The sequence below is a fragment of the Nothobranchius furzeri genome, chromosome 5 (assembly GCF_043380555.1).
Source record: "Nothobranchius furzeri strain GRZ-AD chromosome 5, NfurGRZ-RIMD1, whole genome shotgun sequence".
Lineage (NCBI taxonomy): Eukaryota > Metazoa > Chordata > Actinopteri > Cyprinodontiformes > Nothobranchiidae > Nothobranchius > Nothobranchius furzeri.
Genome location: NC_091745.1, coordinates 3,410,157 through 3,437,119, shown reverse-complemented (window position 1 = coordinate 3,437,119; position 26,963 = coordinate 3,410,157). Strand labels below are relative to the sequence as shown.

General features: G+C 41.2%; 3 protein-coding genes across 5 annotated transcripts; all 3 read right to left on the bottom strand.

Moving 5' to 3' along the window:
- Positions 1-215: 215 nt before the first annotated feature.
- cdc37 (cell division cycle 37 homolog (S. cerevisiae)) lies at positions 216-6,766 on the bottom strand. 3 transcript variants are annotated; one of them, XM_070551343.1, is made up of 10 exons: positions 6,629-6,692; positions 5,798-5,858; positions 3,888-3,996; positions 3,375-3,650; positions 2,857-2,962; positions 2,652-2,767; positions 2,433-2,555; positions 2,086-2,268; positions 1,262-1,333; positions 216-1,168 (listed from the first exon to the last, which is right to left on the bottom strand). In XM_070551343.1, exons 3-10 carry the CDS (start codon positions 3,993-3,995, stop codon positions 1,028-1,030), a joined length of 1,125 nt encoding a protein of 374 aa, XP_070407444.1. In that variant the 5' UTR covers position 3,996; positions 5,798-5,858; positions 6,629-6,692; the 3' UTR covers positions 216-1,027. The 3 variants fall into 3 exon arrangements, with proteins under 3 accessions (XP_070407444.1, XP_054596099.1, XP_015804001.3); XM_054740124.2 differs by lacking the exon at positions 5,798-5,858 and having other exon boundaries at positions 6,629-6,766; XM_015948515.3 differs by lacking the exons at positions 5,798-5,858; positions 6,629-6,692 and having other exon boundaries at positions 3,888-4,238.
- cmc4 (C-x(9)-C motif containing 4 homolog (S. cerevisiae)) lies at positions 6,623-7,054 on the bottom strand. Its single transcript, XM_015948516.3, has 3 exons — positions 7,000-7,054; positions 6,861-6,920; positions 6,623-6,782 (listed from the first exon to the last, which is right to left on the bottom strand). The coding sequence occupies exons 2-3, from the start codon at positions 6,916-6,918 to the stop codon at positions 6,646-6,648; spliced, it is 195 nt and encodes a 64-aa protein (XP_015804002.1). The 5' UTR covers positions 6,919-6,920; positions 7,000-7,054; the 3' UTR covers positions 6,623-6,645.
- Positions 7,055-7,389: 335 nt separating this feature from the next.
- Positions 7,390-26,618, bottom strand: LOC107378357 (uncharacterized). Its single transcript, XM_070551884.1, has 17 exons — positions 26,360-26,618; positions 14,469-14,747; positions 14,069-14,389; positions 13,723-13,983; positions 13,398-13,525; positions 13,303-13,331; positions 11,099-11,190; positions 10,973-11,033; positions 9,982-9,994; positions 9,831-9,875; positions 9,584-9,784; positions 9,255-9,327; positions 9,149-9,205; positions 8,614-8,880; positions 8,202-8,534; positions 7,869-8,123; positions 7,390-7,797 (listed from the first exon to the last, which is right to left on the bottom strand). Exons 1-17 carry the CDS (start codon positions 26,394-26,396, stop codon positions 7,790-7,792), a joined length of 2,460 nt encoding a protein of 819 aa, XP_070407985.1. The 5' UTR covers positions 26,397-26,618; the 3' UTR covers positions 7,390-7,789.
- Positions 26,619-26,963: the final 345 nt, after the last annotated feature.

Genomic DNA, 26,963 nt, shown 5'->3' with positions numbered 1-26,963 from the left:
ATCGTAGATGTCACAATTTTTATGTCTTTTCTTTTACTGCGTGTTTAAAGAACTGGCCACCTGTGAGGCCCCACACCACAGAAATATCGCTTCAGTTATTATTTCGTCAAATTCTAAGGAAATGTTATTTAGAAGGTTGGATGTACATGTGGGTGGTGTTCTTTGAACATGTGAAAAACAAACCCTGCCTCAAGTCAAAGAAAACAACAACTGCCTTATCTACAATGAGCAGTTTTTATTCAATCATTTACAATAAAGTCAAACGTAAAGGCTGTGTGTCCTAACCATTACACACGACTGTCAGCTTCTACATGCAAATGTGAACTCCAACCATCACAACAGAGCACAGTGCTGGGCTGTTTTCAGCTTTCTATTTATTCTGGAAACGACTAAACACTGAGAATATTACATTTCAGTTTAGGCCATATTAAGTAGAATTTTAAAAAGACTGTTGGGCCCTGAGGGCTCTCTGTGAATAATACCGAGCATCATGTGGGGCGCTAAAGGTCTAAACCACCACCTACTCATCAGATTAGTCACAGAGTCTGCATGAATCATTTTCACTCACCAGTAAAAGTACTTATTAATGTGTTTAGATCTTGGTGGTGATGTGGTCTAATTATCAGAAAAGTGTGTGCCCCAAACATTGACTGTAAAAATGTGACATAAGAGAAAGAAAAAGAAAATAAACATTTAGCAATCTCTAGAACTCAACAAAAATTTAGAATTTTCAAAAATAAACAAACAAAAAAAGATGAGAAGCCAGATCTGAGAAGACAAAAAGCAGTCAGATAGATGTGTGTTCGTACACACCTACACAAACTCACACAAATACATGATGTTCAGAGATGTTCAAAACACACAAGCAGCAGATTCAGGGGCCACTGAGGCAACTGAAAACCTGCTGTCAACATCATTCCCTTCGATCTTACTAAACAGTGTAGGAAAGTTATTTCACCCATTAGCTAACTAATCATACATAAAAAGCTGTTAACCATACAGTGGGTAAGCCAGAAGGGTTTCCTTGTCACTCTGTCTTATCTTCTCCCTGCTCCTGTTTCACCTCTTCATAAGTGGCTTCTTCCTCTTTCTCAACCCCAGCAGCTTCTTTAGCATTTGGGACCCAGAGTCCTGAGTCAATGCATCTCTTCATGTGAAGCTTTGCCTCCTAAATTGTGAGAAAGAATCACAATAAATTGCAATTTCAGTCAAATAATGTCAATATATAACAAACCTAATCAACAACATAAGAATAACCTACCGTCGGGTCCATTTTGCTAATAACATCCTGTAGCATCTGGATGTCCTTCTCATCAAAACATTTCTGCATCTCCTACAATTAAACACACTTTATTACAACACAGGTAAAACAGTGACATCAGAAATATGTCATTTGTCACTCAGTCAGCCACTCTCCCCCACCTCCAAATGTCACACCACTCAACACCACCACCCTTCCTCAGGACCAATTCAAGTTTATTTACAAAGCGCCAAATCATGACAAGAATTGTCTCAAGGCATTTCACATTGTAAACATTCCAATACAGGTCAGTTCATTAAACCAATCAGTAAAAAGTTTCCTATATAAGGAACCCTGCAAATTGCATCAAGTCACTGACTAGTGTCAGAGTCTTTACAGCATGTTCACCCCCTCTGCAGTAAGAGCGTGTAGCTCCTCAGTTTAACTGATACTGGCATGATCCTGGTACACAATAACACCAATGCAATATTCAGTGTGTGTTCAATACTTGTGCAATACCTGATTCACATTAGCATGTGTGTGTCCCCTATGCTGCAACGTTCTGGAAACCCAAGTTTCTTTTCATTTGTTGTTTTTAGTGGTTGAAGGTTAGCTTACTGCCTCTGTGTGTTTACCTGTAATCTTATTACTTTTCTACTTCCTGTTCTCTAAGTGGATGTGTTGCTGTAGTACGTTCATTTCCCCACTGTGGAATTAATAAACTCTATTCTATCTGAATGTCCTTCCCATCAAATCATTTCTGCATCTCATATAATTAAAAACACTCTGTATTACAACGCAGGTAAAACAGCGACATCAGAAATATGGTTAACACATTCACTTACAGGTGGAAGGGACTCGTACACCTCCGCGGGGTCTAGTCCCCCAGGACCCATGCGTTTCTGTCGTTCTTCTTCTTCATACTCTTTAATGGCCTTTTCGATGCGGATCTTGGCTCTTCCACGGACTCGCTCCTTGAATGACTCCAGCTCATCGTTGAAAGCATCCTGGTACTGCTGGTCTGCTGTCTGGGTGAATAAACATACAAGAAAAGTAACATGAAAGCACTTCCAACATGGAGTGTTTTCAGAAACTTCATCAAAACAAACAAGAATAGATATAATTTTACTTTTTAAAAAAGTATCCCCTTAAAAACGTATGTAATACAAAAGTCCAAACACGTAATAATTACCTTGATCTTTGCAAAAAACTGGCGAAAGCAACCACGGGGGTCCAGTTTGAGGCTTTTGGCCAACTCAAGAATGAACTGCATAACGATGGTCTGATGAGCCACCTGTTCCATCAGAGCATGTTTCTGCAAAACGAAGAGGCACAGAGGCTCATGTTCTAATCAGACAGTGACCATGTAAGACATACAATAGTAGCACGAGATTTCTTTTAAGCTGTTTACCTCCTCAACTTCAAGGTCAATACACATGATGACAAGGTAGTTGGCAGTTTCTTCACATACAAGATGAGGATTGTCAGAGAGGTACTTCTGGCTGTCATCCCAGCGTCGCAGCATGCCTGAGGTTACCACAGCGACAAATCAGCATCTCTATTTTTACTGTCCTACTGATTTGCTCATTTTAATCATGGTTGTCAGGCGGGCTTACCAAAATGTTTGAGCTGCTTTTCGTTCTTCTCCACAAAAGTTTTATGTTTTTGCTCCTTCTCCTCTTCTGTCTCTTCAGAAGGGTCTGGTTTGACGTTAACAATGCTCTAATGAAGACAAACAAAACACCGTTAATAGATGACGACTGCATTCAAATGCATTTTATTGCATCGTTCTGTAAGTTAACGGCATGTTAGAATGTTGTATATAAGCTCTAAATATTCAAAAATAACACACTTCATATAAACCTTGATTATGTTTATTTACAATTAAAGGATGATTTTAGTTTGTATTTTCAGGAGATTGTATACAAGCTACTCCCAACAAAAAAATGACCAACATTCATGCTGAGCATCAAACTAGACTGATTTTAAACATGAAATTGGGGGAAAAAAATATTGCCATCAAACCGCTGAGACAACTATTGATTATAAATTGACAGGTCTGCCAACATTGATACCAGTGGATGCAAACCAATACTTTCTATTTCGCAGTAAGCTGTTGCCTGATCCTAGTCACCTTGCTGAAACCATCTCTGCTGAGTGTGTCCACGTTCCACGGCATCTTCTTCTCCTCTCTGTTGTATTCATCCAACTTCCTCTCCCAATCTCTCTCCTCCTTTTTCAATTTCTTCTCCTCAGCCTGGACTTTGCTCAGCTCTGCTTTGGCCTCACCCGACACATTTAGCTCTTGCAGTTTCTTTTGCGTCTCAGTCAGCTTGCGCCGACATTCTTTCAGGCTCTTGTTGATGTCTTCTCCTTTTTTCTGGAACTCTTCCATTCGATCCACACGTGCCTGAAATGGGATGATGCCAATCACAACTGGAGGTACAAAACTTTTACAATACACTTTGTTACAAGTTTTGTAGGCTTAGTAATTCACTACAGCTACATAAACAGGTTTGCTAGGAATTAGCATAGGGAGAATGTTGTTTGCAACACCAAACTGAGTCTAGGACGCCAGCTAACCAAAGTACCAGTCCGAAGTTAAAAGAAAATCAAAACTCAGTCACGTTATAAATCAAAAAGGTACCTGGTGTCTCCATCTGAAGAGGCTGGGTGTGTCAATGTTTGGGTGGGTATCATCTTCATCGTCCGAGACCTCAATGTGATCCCACACGCTGTAATCTATCCTGGACATCCTGTAAACCAGAACCTAGCTTGTTTTAAGAGTTCGATAATTTCAATTAAAACTCTCGGAAAAACAAATTCAACAACACTCTGACGCTTTCCAAAGTCTCCGAAAGATGTGTTAACTACCAACGGCGCATTAGACTGTAGTCTTATCAGAAGGGAAGGAGCTGGACTGTCTCAGCGACAGTTAGCCAAATGCTGCTACAAAATTCTAGAAAGATTCGCTGCTGCAAGCTTCCGCTACACGCCTAAACGTCATGACGTAAAAGGCACGTATGACGCAGGTGTTGTGGTAAAAAATGCACTCGTATGTGCCTGCGACCGTATGTTAAACTTACTAGAAAAACCAAGTTTTTCACAAACGCACCCCGTTAATAAACAAGTAAAGATGTATGAGTTAAAGTTCGGTTTCGAACAAAGTCTGTTTGACACAAATGCCTATACGAACAGAGGGGCTTTTTCCGGCACAACACCATGAGTTACAAAAGTGAACTGAACAGATTTCCTTCATTTCTTTCTTCGTATTTTTACTGTAGTTACTCAGATTTCTAAACAACCGAAATATCGTTTCCACTATATAGATACCATTTGTGTAGCCTACATAAAAACCATAATGTCTGATCGTGTACCAATCCATCCTTATCCTCATATTATTGCATATAGTTAAACCTGGTTAGCAGCAGATTAGTCAGAATGTTAGTCTGTTGTACAGATTATAAAAGTATTTACATCACAACTATTTTTGTAGTTTCTTTACAAGACGTGACTTCTTTTTCTCCACATTTGTGCTTTGACTTTCTTTTATTTATTAACTTATTATTGTATGCTAAACTGAAAGTACTATAAAATATCAAGTATCTTACACAATTATTTTTCAGCTAATCTAAACATTTCTGTAAAACTTAAAAAAGCAAACTGTTTTTCTCTACCGAATAAAACTATCTTCTTGGACTTTTCCCCCTTGTCAAACATCCACAGACTGAGGCTGTTTTCTCAGCGAGACATCTTACCTTCTTTACTGGACCAAGAACAGAGGCTGAGAGGTCTTGATGATGGTATAGTGTTCAGCTTTTTTTTTTTTTTTTTTTTTCATTTTATTTTTTGTTATTCTTTGGATGGAAAAACCACAAGTAAATGTTTAGATATAAACTAGCAAACGCTTCTCAAGAAACAATAATTAGAGCTGACCCTGAAAGCTGACTGGAGATCCAAACAAGCCAGTATTCAGTATGGCGTCTTAACCAGTGATCATCCAAATACCAAAAATCTGATTGATTTTTCATTAAACATAAACAGCCCAAAATAGTAGTATCAGCTCAGCAGGTCAGGGTTGAAAAAGAAATCTGCATGTTGGCCCTTAAATCCAGAATCAGCTCATCTCTGGAATTGTTAAATTTTCTCTTGTTTCGTTTGCTTTCAGCCCTTCATCCACCCAACATGGACATTCTTATAAGTGCCAGTAAGCATTTTGTTGGACACATTCAATTAGAATAAATCTAAATGATTTCAAGAGTTTGAAACTGGTAATCTCAATGTTTGCACTGTGAAGATGGAACCTCGACGTGATCAATAATTTATTAATGGATGACTTTTGCAATGAATTTTAGTATTTTGTTAGCAATGGTCAGTTTTAAAATAGTATGTGTAATAATAATAGAATAATTGCTCTCTTTATCAATCTGTTTAGGAAGCTTCTAAAGAAGTAATGACTGAAGGATGAAAGTTGGTGTTAGGATGGTGTAATATGGAACATATTATTGCCACACATGAGATTGTTTTTAGAAATTAAATGTTTCTGAAAATACTTACAGTGTGTTCTATATGTGCATTACTCACAAGCATGATGATAAAAAAACCTATTTTTACAGACCTGAACAGGGACATGAAAACACACACAAATAGACAAAAATATAGATCAGTTAAATGTTTTACCTGGTGATCGTGAATCGTCACGTTTACATTAACCCAGAGCTCTGAGCAGAATAAACACGAGGAGAGCTGGGACCACTTTAATATAAATATCAGGAGTTTAGTTTGGGTCTGCCACCAGAATCACAGTCAAGATGTCTACTATCAGTCTTTTAATGTATTTGTTTCTGTAAGCAAGCATATTTATAACAGTCTCACGCATGGACGTAATTTTCACTTTAGAAGTGGGGGGGACACGGGTGTGTGTGTGTGTGGGGGGGGGGGGGGGTATCTTTACAGTATGCTCTAATGGGAAACAGGCTTCAACACAAACAGTTGTTTTCCACTTGGTCCTAGAGCTCAACCAGTGTGAATTTAATATAGCGTAAAATTGTTTTTGGATGGTAAAAAGTGCAGGGGTCAAAACTTGACTTTGGAAAAAGTGGGGGGGACATGTCCCCCTGACCCCCCCCCCCCCCCCCCCCAAAATTACGTCCATGGTCTCACGTGATCTTCAGCTCACTGGCATGCAAAGATTCGATCATTTTAACACGATCAGAGGGCGGTGGACATAACCTGGTTGTAGTTAATCACACTGCCAGGGAGGAGTGTTATCTTAAAGCTTTACACGTTTACACGTCCAGTGTTAAGTTTAGTGTGTACTTTTATGATAATTATTATGATACATGTAATAATGAATACATTCCAACGGTAAATGCCAAACACACTGACATTTGATTGAGATGTTTTTATGCGTTGCTCTTGTTCCCCGTTGGTTTGGACTCCCTAAACCCGGAGCAGCAGATGGATTTCCCGGCCTGAGCTTCACAGCACCGCCGCATCTCTCGGATCACATTCTCACACAAACTCTCCGAGTAGTTGTTGGCTGCAGGAGTGGAACGGAGTTATGTGACTGTGGGGTTCGCCCGCTGTCTAGCAGCATTTTCATCTACATTTAATGTACCTTGCAGACACTTTTGAATAGCACATGCCTGTTTTTGACACGGATCTTTCTCCGGCATGCCTGAAAGAAAACGCAGCAATAGTGTAATCAAATTTTAAAGCATCAGGATACCCAAAAGGAGCTAAAAGCCGATTCCCACCTGGACGTCTTAGCTAGTGCGATGCATTCTCCTCTCGCGAGAGTGATCATGTGACGCAACGAGATCTAATCAAATCCGGACAATGAACAACAGCGACCTCTGGTGTTGCAAAGGAATTTGACAACGTCGCCTTGAAAACCTAAATGTAATTCCAAAATGTTTTGCAGTAACCGAACATAAAATGTATTTATAGAATAATTTTGAATATTTTTTTCATTAACTAACCTTCAGAAAGTATAAATTTACATTTTAAAGAAGCCATAATCTTTTGGTGGGAGGTATTTTTCACAAGTACGGAAATTTTGTTTATTTATTTACATTACTCAGAACTGGCACTAATAACTATCAAAATACACGTTTAAAAATCAAACCATAAAAAGAATTTTTTGTTTATTTAACTTTATTTATAAAGATAAGAACATTTAGAAACAGTTCATATTTACAGTAACTTCACATTGTTAGTCATTGGCGTATCAAGGGTAGTTATACTTTGTCAAATTATGATTTTCTTTACTTATTAGATCATTAAAAATATTCTAGTACATATATAATAAGGGAAATTTTATTACATAAAACAACAACAGTAGACTACGACAAAAATCAACCTTCACATAATAAATGGCGTTTGCTAAACATCTTCATTTGTCTTCTTTGTGAGATCTAACTCTGTATGATAACAGAATACATCAAAACATCCACTGATTACTGAATGCTTCCATCTCATGAGGCAGCAGCAATAAAACCTGCTCAGTGAAATTCTTCCAGCTGATTCAAGTCCTGTTAGTGGGCCTTAAACACCTGAACAACAGAAAACAAATTAGGATGCAGAGTTTTACTTGCAGATGTAGTTCCTCATACTTCCCCTTTACCTTTGGTCTTTGCTTTGACAATGAACTGTTTGCTCTTCTTTTCCAGCGTGTTTGAGGCAGCACAGGTGTATGTCCCAGGGAGAAGGGAGGAGGAGGTGATGACTGCTTCCTCCTTCACCCGCTCCTCTATGGGATGGGAGGATTGCCAGCTGTAGGCAGGAGCAGGGTTTCCTGCAGCTGTGCAGTTTAGGGTGATCCCATCACCCTCGGTAAGTTCTAAAACTTCTGTTTCAGGACTGAAAAAAGTTGGGGGAACTAAAAAAAAAAAAGAATGACAGACTTTACGTTTCATTATTGGGACATTTTAGGAGTGAAAGTAGCTTCATAACTCACAGAGGACATAGGCAGTGAGAGGTTCTGAAGACACTGTTGGAGGTGGTTGAGGTCCTTCTGGTCCAAGCTCCAGTTCTGCTACACACTTATACTCTGCCTCGTTCTCAGCTTTGGTTGGTGTGATGACAAGAGTAGAAGACACTTGGACAGGAGAGGAAGATGTGAGGTCAGAGAAGGAGTGTTTGTACACCTCTGTCTGACCTCTGTACCACCTCAGGGTGAGATACTGAACAGGAGCAACGTTCTGAACCTCACAGAGGAGCTGGTACTCCTTCCCCTCCATCATGGGGCCGGTGTGGTTCACCAACCTGATGGAAACACTGTCGGGAGATTCTGAAATGAAGGGGATCAAAAGTTCAGCTCAAACATTCAGCTCTGTCATGAAATTTAAAAATGAGAGGGACTGACTCACTATAGAGAACGAGGTTGAGTTTCTCCTCACACTGTCTCGGAGCTTTGAAAAACACCCCATAGCAGATGGGTTCCTCGATCCAGTCGATAAGACTGTCCACTTTCCACTGGACAGACTGGTCCTCCTGTGTGTGTGGCGTTCCGATGGCCGATTCCCAGCCCAGGACCCGAACCGGGCGTGTAGCTTCACAGCTGACCGACACCGACTCCCCAAACCCCACCACCACCCTGGAGGGCTTGAGAATGAGGGAGCAACCTTCACCTGACACTGAGGCACACGGGGACTCGTGAGCAAGGATTGGTATGGCTAAGCCAGTCAGAGATGCAATAAAACAACTTTTCACTGTTCAGATCAAGCCTGTTCAGTAGCAAAATGACTCATAACCAAACATGTTATGGTGTTCAGATTTTAATCCACAACATGCTAAAATAATCTAAAGTACTTCCCTCTGAAGTTGCAGCTCATTATGGATCCTTTAGTCCACAGATCAGTTTAAAAGTTTCTGAACCCAAATAAATAAAACACCTCATCTTACCTGAACAAAGCAGGCAGGAAATGATAATCCACGCTAGAACGTTCTTTCCCATGGTATTTGTTTAGCACCGAGCCGTCGAAAGAAAGAAAATTCCAACTTGAACAACCTTGGCAACTCTGCAGGGAACGTGGAACAAAACACGGTTCCCTCCCAGCTGACTTAGGGGATGGAGGGGAGGACTGGGAAAGAGGGACATTTAACACAGCCCATTACTTCCCCTTCTGAGATGTTTAGGGATTAAATCAAAAGCTTATAATCGCCTCTGCAAATTTACAACTAGAATATCTGAGATCTTACAGAAAAATCAGCAAACGCTTTGAATATAAGCCGTTGGGATTAACAGAACTCCAGCTTAATGTAAATCTGAATTCCTGACATTCATGTCAAGTAGATTCTTGCCATCAAGGTGGTTTTTATAAAAGCTGGACGACAGACTGGATCTCTTTGCTTTGCAGCTTGTTTCATCCTGCCTCTGGCCTCCACGCTGCTGGACCCCAGCAGGCTGGAGCGCTGCTCTGGTGCTGCATGCAGCTTGTGAGGCTCACACTGTGACCAGAATGCAGCACAGCGCATCGCCTCAGGCCACAACAGTCGCACAAGAAGGCGAGAAATCACATGCTTTTTTAGGGTGTATTTCTGGAGAGGACAGCTGGGAATCTCCACAACCACATTCTCACTTTACTTGCAGCTTTAAATATGCCTCAACACGTTCTGTGGACAAACATGTCTGCAGGAAAACCTTTATCTTTCAAGTCTATGACTAATTGAGCCTTTTCCCATCTGCCAGGTTTCTATGGCAACACCAGAAAAGCAGAAACAAACAGTTGACCTACTTCAGGATAACATCTGTACCAGAAATCACAAGAACAACACACAAGAACACACATTTAGGGGTACAAAGCTTTATATTGATGATTTAAAGCAGAATTACACCTTTATTTACATTCCTTTTGTACAGAACTAATTAGTATGGCGGTCGTAGTGCAGCACGAGGAAAACAGCCAAAAACAGAACTGACAAAAAGGTGCAAAGAAACACAAACATGGTGTCAGGATTCAGCCTAAAGAGGTCACTGACAGAGAAGCTAAACATACAAATACATTCATCATTTTTAGGTTATAATACAGTTTAAAAGGACCTGAAAATGACTTATCAGATAATTCATCCGTCACAATAACTATGCTTCAAGCACCCTTTTCACTGACAAGTAAACATTTTGTGCTTTTAAAGCCAGATGAGCTCACTAGAGCAGTTGCAGTAATAATTGTCCCTTACAGTACGGCTTCTCGTCCTTAAGTTTCATTATCCGTGTGTGTAAATCCATGCTTACATGTCCCTTTAGGGGATATTTCTATTCTGTTCAAGCAAAAACCTCAGTGCAAAAATACTCAACACACACACACACACACACACACACACACACACACACACACACACACACACACACACACACACACACACACACACACACAAAACAGATTTAAAAACATAAACTAATTTAAAACTACATATATGTATTATCTCATAATCACAGAGTAATTAGGATGAACTGATGGATAAAGACAAGTTTAAAGCAGTTAAATGCTGGTGTATTTGTCATAGAAAAACAAAAACACACGAAAATAACTTGGGTAAATGGTTTTGGGCTGTATCCTAATAAAGTCTCTTTGGCAAACAGAATGTTTATATTTACGTTTATGTTTATTCATTTAGCAGACGCTTTTATCCAAAGCGACTTACAATTTATAACCTGTAGGGCATGTTGTGATCTGTGGGGGAAGCCGGAGTACCCGGAGGAAACCCACGCCTGCATGGGGAGAACACGCAACTCCACGCAGAAAGGCCGCAGCCGAGTTTCGAACCTGCAACCTTCGTGCTGCGATGTCTTTGTGAGAAATGGATATAAATCTGTCCGAGAACATCCATCTTATTCCTGAAAATCCTTCTCACTTGTTGCTAGAAAACCCTGAGTTGGAATTACTGCAGGTATTAATACGAGTAGGTCCCGAAAGCTGTAGCAGAGCAGATCAACAACATCTAACCTGAGAGGAGCACAAAAATAATCACCTGCTAAACAAACGTCTAGGAGCTGATGGAAACCACCAAGTCTGCACAAAGGTCAGAGGTTTTCATTCCTCAGCATCATCCCTAAAAATCAAACCTTTTCCTCCTCAGTATGTTAAGTAGGATACAAAAGGGTAAAAGGATTCAGCCAACATGTGACATGTTTGGAAAAAAACCCGAATACACAAAACATGTTACAATCACACTGTTATTTACAGTACATGTACCCACTGTCCTCTCCGAGATAAACAACAATGATGCTAAAATGCTCTGAGCTCCAAAGCAAAGTGAGTTTAACACAGAGTTAGTGTGTTCATGCTCCCCAGTAATCAGAGAGCTGCATAAAAACGGAAGTAAGTACCACCTAACCACAGCAGCTGTTTAAAATTAGAGTTGTTCTGTTCCAGTGACTCAGCGGGAAGATGATGCATCCAAAGTCAGACCGACAGATTAAAAAAGAAGCTGGGGGTGGGGGGGCGCTACCAAAACTGTCTCACACACACATACTTGTCTCTGTATCCTTGTGAGGACCCCCCTCCATTGATTTCTATTCATTTTTGGGACTCCACTAACCCTTACCCTAACCAACGCTGTTATATTCCTAATCCTAATCTAAATCAAAAGTTAATTCACACCATACCTCTAAAACCACATTTAAGGGTATTTTGTCAGTGTGTGGATCAGCCAGATGTCCCCATAATGTGGACATGTCCACACACACACACACACACACACACTACAGATTAGAAGTTCAAAGGTGTCCACCTAAAGAGACAATGTGTAGTTTTTACAATTCATTTCTGAAAATATCCATTAAAATGTTGTTGAAGATGAATTAAATGATGCCCAGTTGTTGAAAAATATTGGCGGCTTTGTAACATATAACCATAAAAATCAGGTCTAAAATACATGGGAGCGGGTGTAAGGGTGTGTCTCAATGCCAAGGAACCTCACCTTGATATCTTGGCCCCGCCCCGGTTGCCTAGGAGATACGTCATCAGGAACCACCAAGGCGTGTTCCAATGTTCATGTTGTACCGAGGCGTGTGTTCTCTGTTTGTTAGCCGTTTAGCTAGCTGAGCAAGGATACACGGGAGGTGTCTTGCAGCCTTGGTCAAAAATTTCCCAGAATACACCGCAGTATTTTCTAAAAGATGGCGGATCAGAAGCAGGCAGCTACTTCGGGGGCAAAGATCAAATTTAAAAGTAAGTCAACTAATTGTAGCTATCGGGCTGATATCTGAAATATTTTTTATCTCCAAAGCAGTTATCGATGGTTGGTTAGTTGCTTAGTAGTTGCAGCTTTGGTGGCTAGCGGGTGGTAACTCACTTACATATTTAATTTAACAAACATATACACAAATTAAAAAGTAAAAGTCTTGTTTTTATTTAAATTGAAACTAATACATGTAAAATATAACGTTATCTCCCGCGGTCACGGGATGTTACGTAACCGCAGTGGAAGCCGCGGTCACGTGATGCAAGTCTGTTCCATTTAACCGTTTTCTTTGACCAAGGAAGGACAGTGTCCTCGTAAGGCCAGGCGCCTTGACACTGAGAAACACCCTAAGTCTCGGGGCGACGCTATATTAGATACCATGTTTCCTTCTACGGGAGCCCATGAGGACAAAATGCATTTACTGATTTGTAACAAATGGCTACAAAACTTTCGCCATTCTTAAATGTTGTTTTACACATTTACCTCCACTTCTTTTCAGTGATGAAAGGGAGTCTGACGTGTTCGTTATTTTGCTAAAGTTTGCACTCCCCAGGGCTTTTTGACCCTAATGGGCATCTGTTGGTAAGGTCTTACTCCAACACAAAAATACTGCTTGCTTGCAATAATTTAGGTATCTACTGGTCCCATCACCAGGAAAAATACATGCCATCACTTTAAGCATATAAAGACAAGTATACAGTATATACACACAAACACACACACACACACACTGAGACACACACACTAAATGTACCGACCGTTAAAACAATGGTAGTAACCAATCAGCTCAGATCAGATTTTCCAGCCACCAGCATGCAAACACCAACAGAACATACTAAGCACACAGTACCTCTCACACTCTACCAAGGTACCTTACCGGTGTTTCTCCAAACACAGTTTTCTAAGAAAAACCAAAAAGGCCTTTGGATGAAATAACCAAAATAAGCTTAGATCGACTCCAGCCTCATTTAGGTGCTGATCGTCTTCTGCAAGAAAACTTTCCATCCGGTGTAACAAAATGAAGTCCAGCCAAGAAGAGCACGGCGCCCAGGAAGATAAATCCTGCCAGTATGGCTACAAAGACAGTTCTATTCCCTGTGAGAGAGAAGAATTGTTGTTACAGTCACACACTCAGCTAATCTTGTTAGTGCTCATGAAACAGCGAGGTTCTCTGTGATAAACCACACATGCCAGAACAATGATTACAACAAAGACAACAGTCAGCTGTGATCTCGGAGCGGCTACCTTCAGGTAAAAAGAGGAATCTACAAAGTTCAGTAGCAACAGAGTACCTTCAGCTTCGGTGATGATGAAATATTTGGTTTTACTGCCGAGCGTGTTAGAGGCTGTGCAGCTGTAGGTCCCCGAAAGCACCAACTCTGGAGACAAAGCAGCCTTGTTCATATTTTTGATCTGCTCCTCTGGATGTGTGGAACTTGCAAAACTCCAGTTATAAACTGGTTTAGGGTTTCCAGCAGCTGTGCAGTCAAACGTCATACTGGAATGAGACCTTTCCAGGGTCTCATTTTCAGGCCGAAGGAAGTTTGGGGGGTCTGAGAATGTATACCAAAGTGGATTATTAAAGCAGAATCCCTTCAAGTTCGTGATGGTTAAAATGAGAGAAAGTCAAAAACTTACAGAGTACATTTAACACAAGTGGTTGTGATTGCATCGTGAGAGGAGCACCACCATCTGGGAACACGTCCAGCCTGGCTTCACACCTGATCTCACTTCCATGATCATCTCTGCGAGGAGTAAGGTCTAAGGATGATGCAACATCGAGCGGAGTAAAGGAGTCTTCAGAAAATGTCTCTTTCTTTAATTCCCCTTTTTTTCCAAGCCAAAACACAGAGAGGTTTTGAGCTGGTGCAACATCCCTAACATCACACTTCAGGAAATACGTCACCCCCTCCAGCAGGTGTTCAGGTGGATTAGTGACGGACACGTTCGCTGGCATTTCTTTAGAGATAGAAAAGATAAAAGAAAGTCAAATTCAGACATTCATTTTTATTAATAAACAAAAAAGCATGTTACTCACTGTAGACAGTGATTGGTAGGATTTTGTGGCGTTGAGATTGATTATCAGAAAAAGAGATGTAACAGTGTGATGTTATCTCCCAGTCCTTCACTTTGTCAATTTTATAAGGTAACGAAGAGACATTCTTAGTGAGGCGCACTGCTCCGTATGGAGACTCCCAACCCATTCCCGTCACATTGTGACAGGACAATGAGGTACAGTTGGCATCTACAGGATCTCCATATCTCACCACAACTTTGGGAGGAGTGAACATGATGCCACAGGCGCTCACGGGCAATCCTAGAGGGGCACACACAAGTAAAAATAAAGTTTAGCTTTAAATAGGTGTGGAAAATACAATGATTTGAATGAAAAACATAGCCATCTCTGAGTAAAAGTATAAAAAGTTTAATATAGAAAAAACATTCTGTAGATCTCTGCGCACAACTGGAAAACAATAGTGAATGACTTTTGTCCCTTTCAGGGAGAACCCGCCTGGGACGGCTCAGAACACCACGCACTTTACACAGTGTCTTGTTCTCATTCATAAATTCAAATTCAATTCAATTCAAAAATACTTTAATAATCCCAGAGGGAAATTGATTTCTGTAGTAGCTCTGAATAATAATAATAATCAAGTCATCAAAGAGTTGTTGTATATCACAACGGCTGTTGGCAGGAAGGATCTCCAGTAGCGGTCAGTGTTGCAGCCAAACTGAAGAAGCCGCTGACTGAAGACACTCTTCCGTTGTCGGACAGTCTTGTGAAGAGAATGCTCAGGGTTGTCCATCATTTTCTTGATTCTCTGGAGAATCCTTCTTTGCATTATCTCCTCCAGTGGTTCCCAAACTGCCGAAACTCTGGCTGAGTCCTTGAAAGGGCTTGGAGTTCCTCCATCTTGTTGGCCAGTGATCTCACATTGCCCATTATGATCGATGGAAGAGATGGTTTGAATTTCCTCTTTCCCTGTCTCCGTTTTGCTCCCGCTCTGCACCCACGCTTCTTGCATTTTAGCTTATTTGGGATTTGTGGCTTCAGTTGAGGTATTATTTCAGCCTTTCCAATGTTAATCAACTGCTCCCGATTGTAAACCAGTTTGTTGCCATGGTTACGCATCATAACAAATGCTGAAAAAGTGAGAAAAGCTAAAAAATAGCAGTAAAAATCCTCCAAGCTTCACAGCACCAGAAACAGAAAAGTAAAGTGTCCAAAAAATACAGTTTTTCTTGAGAAACTAGAAGAAAAAATGCCCAAGAAAAGGCAAAACTTAACATATAGTGCTCTGGACGTCACGTGACTCTCAGAGTAGACGCCATGTTTGCAGGCAACAAATGTAAACAAATTAAACGGGATCGGCTAGGATTTTACTTCGTCGGAGTTTACTTCACACTTTAAAACAGAAGAAATTGTTTTATATAGTCAGAAATTAAATAGACTAAACATCTCCGACCCTTACCGTGCCCCTGGGATACTTTTTAAAAACGCCAGAAGCTGTCGGAGCGGACTTCTTACCGGACCTGGCCGGGGAACCCCTTGGGATTCCCCCGGAGGAGCTGGCTCAAGTGGCTGGGGAGAGGGAAGTCTGGGCCTCTCGACTTAGGCTACTGCCCCCGTAACCCGACTCCGGATAAGCGGATGAAAATGGATGGAAGGATGGACAAATAACAGATTTACACGTAAGTAGTTTAAATAGAGTGCTGTGCTGTTTGGATGTATAAACTGAACACCAAGAGAAATCCCTAGTTTGATTTTATTCCGTGAATAAAATAAAAATGTCAGGCAGGAGCGTCTCAGGATCTGTCTGAGATCTGTCTCGGTGAGACAGATAATAGCAATCCAAAGTGCTTTTTATGTGTGATCTGACAATTGATCAACCGTTGCTTAAAAGTTAAATACAGCTTAGCCGGTTAATTGCTGTGATCATAAAACACGTAAACGGCAGCACGCAGAACTCACGAGGCAACGTTTTACGTGATGTTTACTTGCTGCTATGAGTAATGAGACAGAAAAAGCCACGCCAAAATAAGTTTAGGAAGCCCACTAAGAATCATAATAAAAGCATTTAAAATAAATACCATACACAGTTGAGGAAACGTTGGTTTAAGTACCTGATATGAAGCGGTCGCTGCATAAGTTAAAACCTTAAGTGAAAACCTTTACTCTCGGGATCCCTCAGTTTCATTTTAGCTCGGTCACTAGCGCGTTTTATTACAACGATCCAACGTTTGCGGCGCTCCGGATCTTGGGGAATCCTGTAGATGGCTCATTCCTTATGTCGTCCGCGTCTGTTCTGCATCCTGGGGCACAACAGGAATCTACCATATTGCCCGTTTGATTGAGTTTTCTGACAATAACAAATAGTCCAGCTGCGGGCTTCTGCCTGCCAATATGGCGCCGTTTCGATTTGAACTGTTGCATGCCGGGAGAAGTGACGTCAACTCCCGGAGCTCTATAGCCAACAGAGCTACTCCAACATGCAGCCACTCAGAGCAATGCAGTTCCGGAAAAAAAAAGACAAAACAAGAAAGTTTTAAAATTAAATCCAGAAGGTTGAACAACTTCTTTGAGCATCTGATGGAAACAGAAACTGATAAACTGAAAAAAACTGAATTGGAAAATTGGAAGATGCCACATCCTCCATCAGTGGTGGAGGGGCATCCAAACGTTTCAGACGCCATATTCTGTTAAATATTTACAATGGATACGGAAATTATTCAGACCCCCCGTCAAATTTTCACTCTTTGTTATATTGCAGCCACTTGCTAAAATAAATTAAATTATTTTTTCCCTCATTAATGTATACCCAGCACCCCATACTGACAGAAAAAAAAATAATTTTATAAATATCTGCAGAGTATTTAAAAAGACGAATGAAGAATCACATAGTCCAGACCAGCACTCTGAAGTTGCAAATGCGGTATTCTGGCCACTAGGGTTGTCACGGTATGAAAATTTAACCTCACGGTTATTGTGACCAAAATTATCACGGTTTTCGGTATTATCGCGGTATTTTTTAAACGGTTTTGCATATGTTCAGAAAGCATTGATAGTCCTGTTCTACACAAACTGAAATAGTTTTGAAAAGGTTTAATATTGTTTATTAAACCTAAAATAACACAAAGCCTTAGCAAAAGTGCAACTTTTCACAAGTAAAGGAACAAATAGCTTCTTTTTCTGGAACATGTTACAGTAGTCAGTGCAGGTTTAAATGATACAAATCCAAACATTCGAAACAATATGTAAACAAATCAAAGAAACACCACTTGTTTTCTCATATACTTGTTTTCTTCATTATCAAAATGAAAATCTAAAACTCCAGTCCACACTTGACTTGAAGTCAACCTTAAAAAAATATGTATTTAAAATAAACAGCCACTTTAAACAAATTACTAAAATAACTACTACACTATGTAATCAAATCCAAATGTTCACGTATAAATGGCATTGAATAAGTAAACAAATCAATGACAAGGAACTAATTGTATATTTCTCTTCATCATCAACAAATAAGATGCTTCATCCAGCAACAGGGTGTCCGTGACACGGTTTAAATGCTGCCAGAGGACGCTGCGGCTGCAGTATATAGTGACTCATTGCATTCTCCCTCAACCAAAAGTCCTCACGTCATGCATTTCAGCTAAAATGCTAATGTTAACTTACCTTGCACTGGCTCTAGAGACGCGGGTGATGGTCACTCAGATGCACCATTAGAATCGGAGTGTTGCTGCCTTTTGCAGACACTTGTTTCCTGCACGTTCTGCAAACGGGATAGCCGTCTTCTATTAACTGTCCCTCAGCATTTTTCAGAAATCCAAAATATGCCCATACTTCCGATTTAGTCTTCTTTGAGGGCTGATGGATGTCCTGGGCGCTGCCGTCTCCTCCTTCGGCCGTTATTTCAGCTTCAAAGTTTTGGTGCCGTTGCAAACTAAAAAGTGCGTGTGCGCGCCGCGGGAACTTCAGCTGAAGCGACGGTGGCTGGTAAGGGTCACCGCGCTGAAACCGCGGCCACGGTAAACCCACCGAGATAATATAGTTTTTTAAAAACTGGACGGTTATTTTTATTGTCAACTTTTTTACCGGGGTTTACCGCTATACCGGTTACCGTGACAACCCTACTGGCCACAAAAGGCAGCGGGGGGTCTAAGTGACTTTTCATTTACCCTAAAAGGATCATTTTAGCACACAGTGGCTCAAGAAAATAATTTCAAAATATGATAAAGTTGTATAGTGTGGCTTTAAGCTGCTGGGATGTTATGAAACATTAGAAGAATTTTTCACTTTCAAAACCTTAGCAACGGATCTCAGTTTTAACTACATGATACAACTTGCCACTGGTGCTACCTTAAAGGGCTTGTTCAACGGCAAACATGTAATGCTTATTTCTTTTTAAATATGTCTGGTCACTTTGAGTTGCAAATGAATGCTGAACATGAAATCTTTCTTCAACCCCATTACCTCCTGTAGCGTAGCAGACCAGATCAACCGCCCACCGATAAATCGCTGCTCCTTGTTACAGACTGGATGGGGCAGAGTCACATGACTAGAGTGGCAAGGACTCAACTGGTCGATGTCACAGGGACACAGACATCAGAAACCTACTCACACCTTTTCATTTTTCTCTTAAACACGGAACATACTGACATGGGTGAAATGACATTGGTAAGAGTCATAGAATTTAGTAAAGGTAAATTTTTGTTTTACTGCCCATTTCTAATTGGATAGGTCGTCTCCATTTGGACCCACCCACACACAAACACACTGCATCCCACTGTGGAGCCCATGGGCAGCTCATTCAGTGGAAGACTGGGACATCCACATTGTAAAACAGCTACCATAGGTCCAAGGCCGGATTAACCATATGGGCAACTGGGCCAAAGCCCAGGGGTCCACAAACTCTAAAGGGCCCAGGCCAAGGGCAGCAAGGGCACGAGCAAAATACTGTATCTGTAAACTCCCGCTTCAAGGGTGACCGTCCTGTTTTCCCCGGATATGTCCAATTTTCACTCTCTGTCCGGGGCGTCCGGACTGGGGGTTCTTGTATTGATGAAAATATCCGGTTTTTCATCCAGGAGCAGGGATCGAATTATGGGGGAGCTGGATATCTTACACACATCCAGAGGAGCCGGAAAAAAGTTTTCTACCTATATGACATCATTCATGGACTCTTTTGAGCAGAGAGCACAGAGAGCGGCAGAGCGATGACCGTTGGTGCGTAGCGATCCAGGCTGCAGCGTCCTGCGCACGGTCCATTCTCAAAGTGGCGCAACCAAAGAACTATAATTAACACACGATCGTTCACGTCCACTCATGTTCTCTACTTTCTGTCTTATTTGTGCGTGAAGCGCTCTGCTGCTGTGGAGCTCTTCACCTGTGGTGCGGTGATTTCACCTCACTGACGCAGCATCGACACGCGCTTTGTAGTCAGGAGATCCCTTTGATCTGCTCAGAAGTAACTGATGAGGTGAAAAAGTAAGAATCCAGGCAGCAGTTTTTTCTGGAGAGTTTAGAGGAGACGCAGGAAGATGAGAGACAGACAGGACAGGAAAATAGTTCAATAAAAACAAGAAAACAAAACAAAGTGTTGAAAAGTAAAATGTAGGTAGATTTATCTCCACTACACGTTTTTACCTGTATAAAATAATAAGTTATACACATGTAATATTTATACATTTGATACAATTCAGATCACCTTCAAAACTCAGTCACACACCCAGGGCCGTTTCAAGGCATTTTTGGGGCCAAGGCAAAACAGAACACCCCCCACCCCCCTATAACTGGGCTCCCCAGAAGCCTCTGTGTAATCCATACCCTCTCCAGGAGTGTTAGTTATACGGTGTGGGTAAAAGCCCCTCAGACATTACTGACATGTTCTAATATTATCAGATGAAAAACTAAATTATCAGACATGCTGTCTCATCTGCTGCTTTTCTAAACTGGCTAAAAGTAACAAAACTATTTGAAAGCCACTATTTGTGGATTCTCTGAAAGTTTCCATGGAGTGTGTGACAACTTATGTTTTCATTGATCCTATCGTCTAATCTCACAGCTGAAACAAGCATCCTTAATAATCTGTGCACAGGAAGCGTACCGATGCTGTAGTAAAACAAAAGGTATAATAATTTATTATTAATAAAACCTTGTTGCAGCACTAAAGTAGAAAAATGAGATTTTGCAATAAATATGCAAAATATTTACATATGAATTGTTTTAGAGACATTTTATTGACAGAATCTGATATTAATTTTAGTTCTCTAATTTCCCTTCCCTGGGACAAATAAAGCTTTTCATTCATTCATTTCATTTTTACAAAAAATGGGTCCCAGCGTGGTTTGTGTGGCGTTGCCATAGTGTGATGTCATAGGCACAGATCCCCTGTCCTCTTTTTTTGGAAATGGAAATATGATCACCCTATATTAAACAAACTGTCCACCCGGGCTTTTGCGCTGCACAGAGACGCTTCGCTGCCTATGACTGAACGTCAGTTGAGAGTCAGTCTCATGCAGACTGACCAATGAAGAGAGGGCCTCAAGTTAAGACCCTCTCCTCATTGGTCAGTCCACACAAGGTGGGTCAAAGGTTACCCTGAGCGGGTTACGTGATGTCAGGCATTCAAGTATTGACTATATTTACTGCATGTTACAGTAAAATATTCTGTATGTGACCATATTATGGTGATCCTTGGGTCGTGATGATGGGGCCCTTTGATATTGTTGCCCAGGGTACAACAAAGTGTTAATCTGGCCCTGCATATGTCATTCATCCCCTCTGTAGTAAGTGCATAACTCCTAGTGTTGTATTCAGTATGTGTTCAATACTTGTGCAATACCGGATGTACATTAGTAAGTATGTGTCCCTTATGCAGCATAGTTCTGGAAAACAAAGTTTCCTTTTCATTTGTTGTTTTAGTGGTTGAGGGTTGCAATAATGTGTGTAATAATGACAATAGCGCGACCCGCAAGGACAAAAACAAAAATGAAACCGAACACACAGCAGAAGCAGAACCGGGTACAACAACTATCAGGACCGATCCATTTCCACCTAGGAAGTCTCGTGTGTGGGAATACATCTGAAATGTTTCCACACAGGAGACTTCAACCGCTTCCTAGGTGTAAATGGAGCAGTCCCGACGGTTGTTGTCCGCGGTTCTGCACCGCGGTCAAGTGAGCCGTCATTTGTGATGACGGCTCACTTGACCGCGGTGGTTCTGCTTCTGTTGCGTGTTCGGTTTCATTTTTGTTTTTGTCCTTGCGAATCGCGCTATTGTCTTTTTGTTTTTTTATAGCTGGCGTTGGAGCCATTTTTATGGGGGTTAACTGCAGTTAATAGTCAAACCGATTATTCCCTGCAACCCTAGTCTCAGCTCAGGTCAGGACAGAACCGGAAATTGTAGAGCAGCTGAGTTCACCTTGTGGAGTTTTGTTATTAGGAAGAACCATGATGGAATTTGGCATCAGAGACTTTTGAACACTCTGCTGATTATTACAACCTTAAACCGGCAAAGGTGTCACTTTATGCAATTAGATTTGTTTGTTTTTTTATGCAGAATTTGCATATATTGGTAAATATTAAGCATATTTGTGGAACAATTTTGTTGTTACTGGTCTGTTGGTGTGATGCATAATGTAGCGTGATGAATTGTCCATTTCTGACCTAAAAGGTCCTGCTCTGATTTGCTATGCTCTAAGCAAAACCAGAGGTTTCTGACATAAACCTAATCTACAAGGATGGGTCAAGGCCACTTATGCTCTGTGCTTATCTAAACTATTGCTTCTCCGAACAGCACAAGAAAGAAGAAAAGAAGACAGAACTCCATCCATCCATTTTCTGAACCCGCTTTGTCCATGTAGGGTCGCGGGGGGGCTTGGTGCCTATCTCCAGCGGTCAACAGGTAATCAGGCGGGGTACACTCTGGACAGAGAGCCAGTCCATCGCAGGGCAACACAGAGACACACAGGACAAACAACCATGCACACACACACTCACACCAAAGGACAATTTAGACAGACCAATCAACCTAACAGTCATTGTTTTGGACTGTGGGAAGAAGCCAGAGCACCCGGAGAGAACCCACGCACGCACAGGGAGAACATGCAAACTCCATGCAGAAAGATTGCAGGCTGGGAAGCAATCCCAGGACCTTCTTACTGCAAGGCAACAGCTCTAACCACTGCGCCAAGACAGAACTCTTTCCATTTAAATAATAATAAATCAAAGAACTCTCTCTCTATTTTTAATAAGCTAATCAAACAAAGTGTTAGTCCAATAATAAAGTGTGAACCAATCTGTGAAATGACAATGTTTATGATCACATGCTAAGTCACATGACACATTTCTTTTTTCTGATCCAATCAGAACCGTCCAGATCTGATGCGAGGCGTGGTTTTGTTGGCGCTTGGTAAATCCCCTCTTGTTGTCCTTTTTTGATTCGACCGTAAATCAAAACATCCACATTTTAAAACTATACCCACGTCATCTTAACTTCAGTTCAAAGCGTTCTAGAGAAGTTATCGGAGTGGCCAATCCGTAACTTTCCTCTTAAAGCCAAAAGAACCTAACGACAAGCCGGATTAAATCTGATGCATGTTCCACCTGCTGCAACGGTTCCTTCAGAATAAAAGCTGAACCATCACGATCCTTCAGGGTCCTGCTAGATGCCAATAAAACTGTTGTGACCTGGGAGTATCTCAAGACAGGACTGGTCGGCAGCCGCGGCTGTGCTACAGGCTTCGGCCCCAGAAAGGTCCAAGCTGGGCCTCTACACTTCCTGATCTAGACGGGGACTTCCGCTGGGTACGTAGACCGACAGAATGGCGTCTCAATATGTGTTATAATCTCCAGACCAAAGCTTAGAGCGAAACATCCTCTTCACTCCCATCGGAACTAATCTTTTCTCTGGATTTGCTGGTTCTGAACATATTTCACACATACACCATTCTCAGTCTTACTTCACCTTAGTTACACCATTCACCTAGTGTTTAAAGTTAGTCTTGTTTAATTTGTTTAGAAATAAATCTTTTAACTTTTTAAACCTGACTCTCTCTCTTTCTTGCAGTTGATACGAAGTGTTGCTCAATCCCTGCAATAAAAAGATCCGATCTTCTGGTTAAATTTACTCAAAGATCCATTAAGGTGATATTTCATACTTTGTGATATTTCACATTTTATGGTTTATAATTAAATGTAAGAACATCTTCTCTAATATTACCGCAAATTTCAGACTTAATTATTAGAAATATGAGCGATGAGGCTAATTTTAATACATTCATAATATGAACACTTTTCTAATCTGTTTCTCCTTAAAAAAACTTTTGTTTTTGACTAGAAATATGATGAAATAATGATTAAATATTTGTTTTGACACGTCTGATTTAAACACGTTAAGAGACTAATTTTTTTAATATTAATTTTTTCTGCCTGCTTGAATTTTGCTGTTGGTTCTAGCAGTTGGGGGAAACAGGATCCCATGTTTCTCCCTAGGCATGGACGTAATTTTGGGGGGGGACAGGGGGGACATGATCCCCCACTTTTTCCAAAGTCAAGTTTTGACCCCCGCACTTTTTACCATCCAAAAACAATATTACGCTATATTAAATTGACACTGGTTGAGCTCTAGGACCAAGCAGAAAACAACCGTTTGTGTTGAAGCCTGTTTCCCATTAGAACATACTGAAAGGATACCCCCCCCCCCCCCCCGTGTCCCCCCCAGGGCCGGCTTTGCCACAGGCGGTCGCCTGGGGCGCCATCTGATGGATAGAGCGCAAAATAAAAAAATAAAAAGGTTTATTAAATTTATGTTTGTTATATGAAATGCACTCTCTACATACTCAAAATTCCCCTCTGAAATGACATGAAATTAAAACATCAATATTTAAATTCTAATGATCTGGCTGCATGACGAGCTCCCGCTTGGGCCACCGCTCCGATGCATTTGACCATTAAGGGTGCCGTAGATCACGTGTGTGGGTAGCACTGTAGAAGGATATCCTGTTGTCGTCAAATTTAAACTTTTGATATTTTACGATGAAAAGAACACCTAAGCCATCGGGATCAGCATTCTGAAAGTGAAGGAAGGAGGAAGAAAAAAATGGGCCCAAAGCAGAGGTATGTAGACTTTATAAATTTGGCAAAGGAACTTTTTGCGTTACAATTTTAGCTAACTGCCTCTCCTGCCACACACGGTCCACGGACGGACCCTCGCTAGCTGTTTACATTCACAATACAGTATCTCGTAACTTTAACCAATTTTTTTACTTTTGAATCGTCGTGTCCAGATGCAGTGACAATATCTGCAGCCTGTCGACAGGCACCTGTTGACACCAGGGGGGCGGGACTGTCTTTCTACACCTGTTGAGCCTCACTGTGATCATGATGAATGTAAGATTTTTTTTACCATTTTTTGGAGTATGATTGCAGCCTTTTTATGAACTTCGATTCAAGTTTTAAGTATGCATAAAATATGAATTTAATATTTTCATATCAGAAGAACGCTAGGTGTGGGTGTAGCAAAATTTCAACTTTGTCCTTCACATCGGGTGGGCGGCACCGCCGCGGCCGTGGCGGGGACTCCCCCGCTACTGCCCGGCGGGGAGTGAGAATTGCCTATCGCACTGCCTAAACACAGCATGACATCTTATGCCGTCTCTTTCTTGTTTACGCTGCAGCGTCTTCATCCAGGCATCACGCAGCAGCAGCACATTTACTGAGCTACAATCTCAGCATCTAGAACCAGGTGAGTAAGTTACTTGTTAGGCCATTTGTAATCAGCAGTAGAAACGGACTTTTCCAAATCAAACGGCTTATCACATATATCGATATGCAAAATTGATTTATTTAAATACACACCAGACACTTGTTTTTGGCACAGTCTGTGCAGCATTGAGAATATTAAATAATCTGAACAGACACATCTGAAATTGTCTCCTTAAGATGTTATTGTCAATTAGGCTGTAAATTTGTAAAAAAGGATGGACGTTAGTTTTTGTGACATAGTGAGTCATCTTCAAGGCATAAAGGTTTATGCCCTGAAGAAGGTCGTAGCGAAACGCGTCGGCGTTTCCTTGTTTAATAAATGAAATCCTCAGAGTGCCTCAGATCACCGGTTCTTCTTCCTCATATTCTACAATTTATTTGATGCTGAAGAGCACCTGAGAGTGAGACATAAGTTTTTTCAAATATTCCCCATGGATGCACTCACTTCCACCTGTTTTTGATAATTTTATTCATGTTTTCATAGAACAGATTAAAAAAAGATCAATAAAATAAAAAAGTCCAGTAACATTAAAAATAATGAAAAGCATCACTGCACATGACTGAGGAATATTGAATGTGAAAGTGGTACTGTTCTTAAGTAATTCATGCATCAGAGGGTTAAGTTGCTTGGTGTGTGTGTGTGTGTGTGTGTGTGTGTGTGTGTGTGTGTGTGTGTGTGTGTGTGTGTGTGTGTGTGTGTGTGTGTGTGTGTGTGTGTGTGTGTGTGTGGACTTGGGTTTGGGTTTGGGTGAGAGGCGTGCAGGCACGTGGGGGAGGGGGGGAGGGGGGGGAGCAGTCTCGCCTTGGGCACCAAATTACCTAGAGCCGCCCCCCCTCCCCCCTCCACCTCCAAAGTGAAAATTACGCCCATGTCCCAAATACTTTCACTTTGTTAGCTTAAAGCTTAACCCATGTAGAAGCTGGACGACTAATTTCCGAGAGGTCCAAATTCTCTTAAATGATTAATGAAATCTGTACTTCAAATATGATTCTTATTATTATACATCTACCGAAGCTAAATTCCTTGTAAATGTAATTTTACTTGGCCAATAAATCTGAATCTATGAGCGAGTCTGAACCATCAGTGGGCGCAGGCTCGCCAACATCAGTAAGAACACACGAACAGCTAGTCAAGCAAGCACAGCAGATGAAACATTTACCTGCGAGTGGAAGTAGGAAGAAAAGGAAGCGCAACATCGTGATGGAGTCACAGGTTCACCAACAAGGAGAGCACAGAAGAGTCTTTGGTTGAAGGAAGACGTCCCACACCGAGAACCCACATCAGGAGGTCTGGGGGAACTACACCGTCCCGACTCCCGAAATCCACCCGTGGTGCGTTTAAGTTCACTACGTACAACACCCTGGCCCAACACAAACAAAAATATAAAACTCCAGCTGTTGCGTTCAGTTTCGCCCAAACATCACGTTTTCATTTTTGAGTTATAAAGAAGCAGTTAATGACATTTAAGTGTGGGTCTACACATGCAGAGTTTGTATTTCCTCCAAACACGTACCCGCCGCGTTTCAGTGGTGATTTTTCAGACATCACTGAAAGCATTCACCTCCAGGGCGCTCGGGAGAGCTCTAAACAGGGCTGCTAATAGATCCCATTTTTCTTTTAAAGTTTACACAACAGCCGAGTTACCACTGCGGTTCAACTTACATCCATAAAACTGTTACCTTCTGAGGTAAAAAAAAAAATAAATCTGGGAAATAAACATCTGGCACTTGATAAAACCCCATTCATGATTGCGCAATTAATAC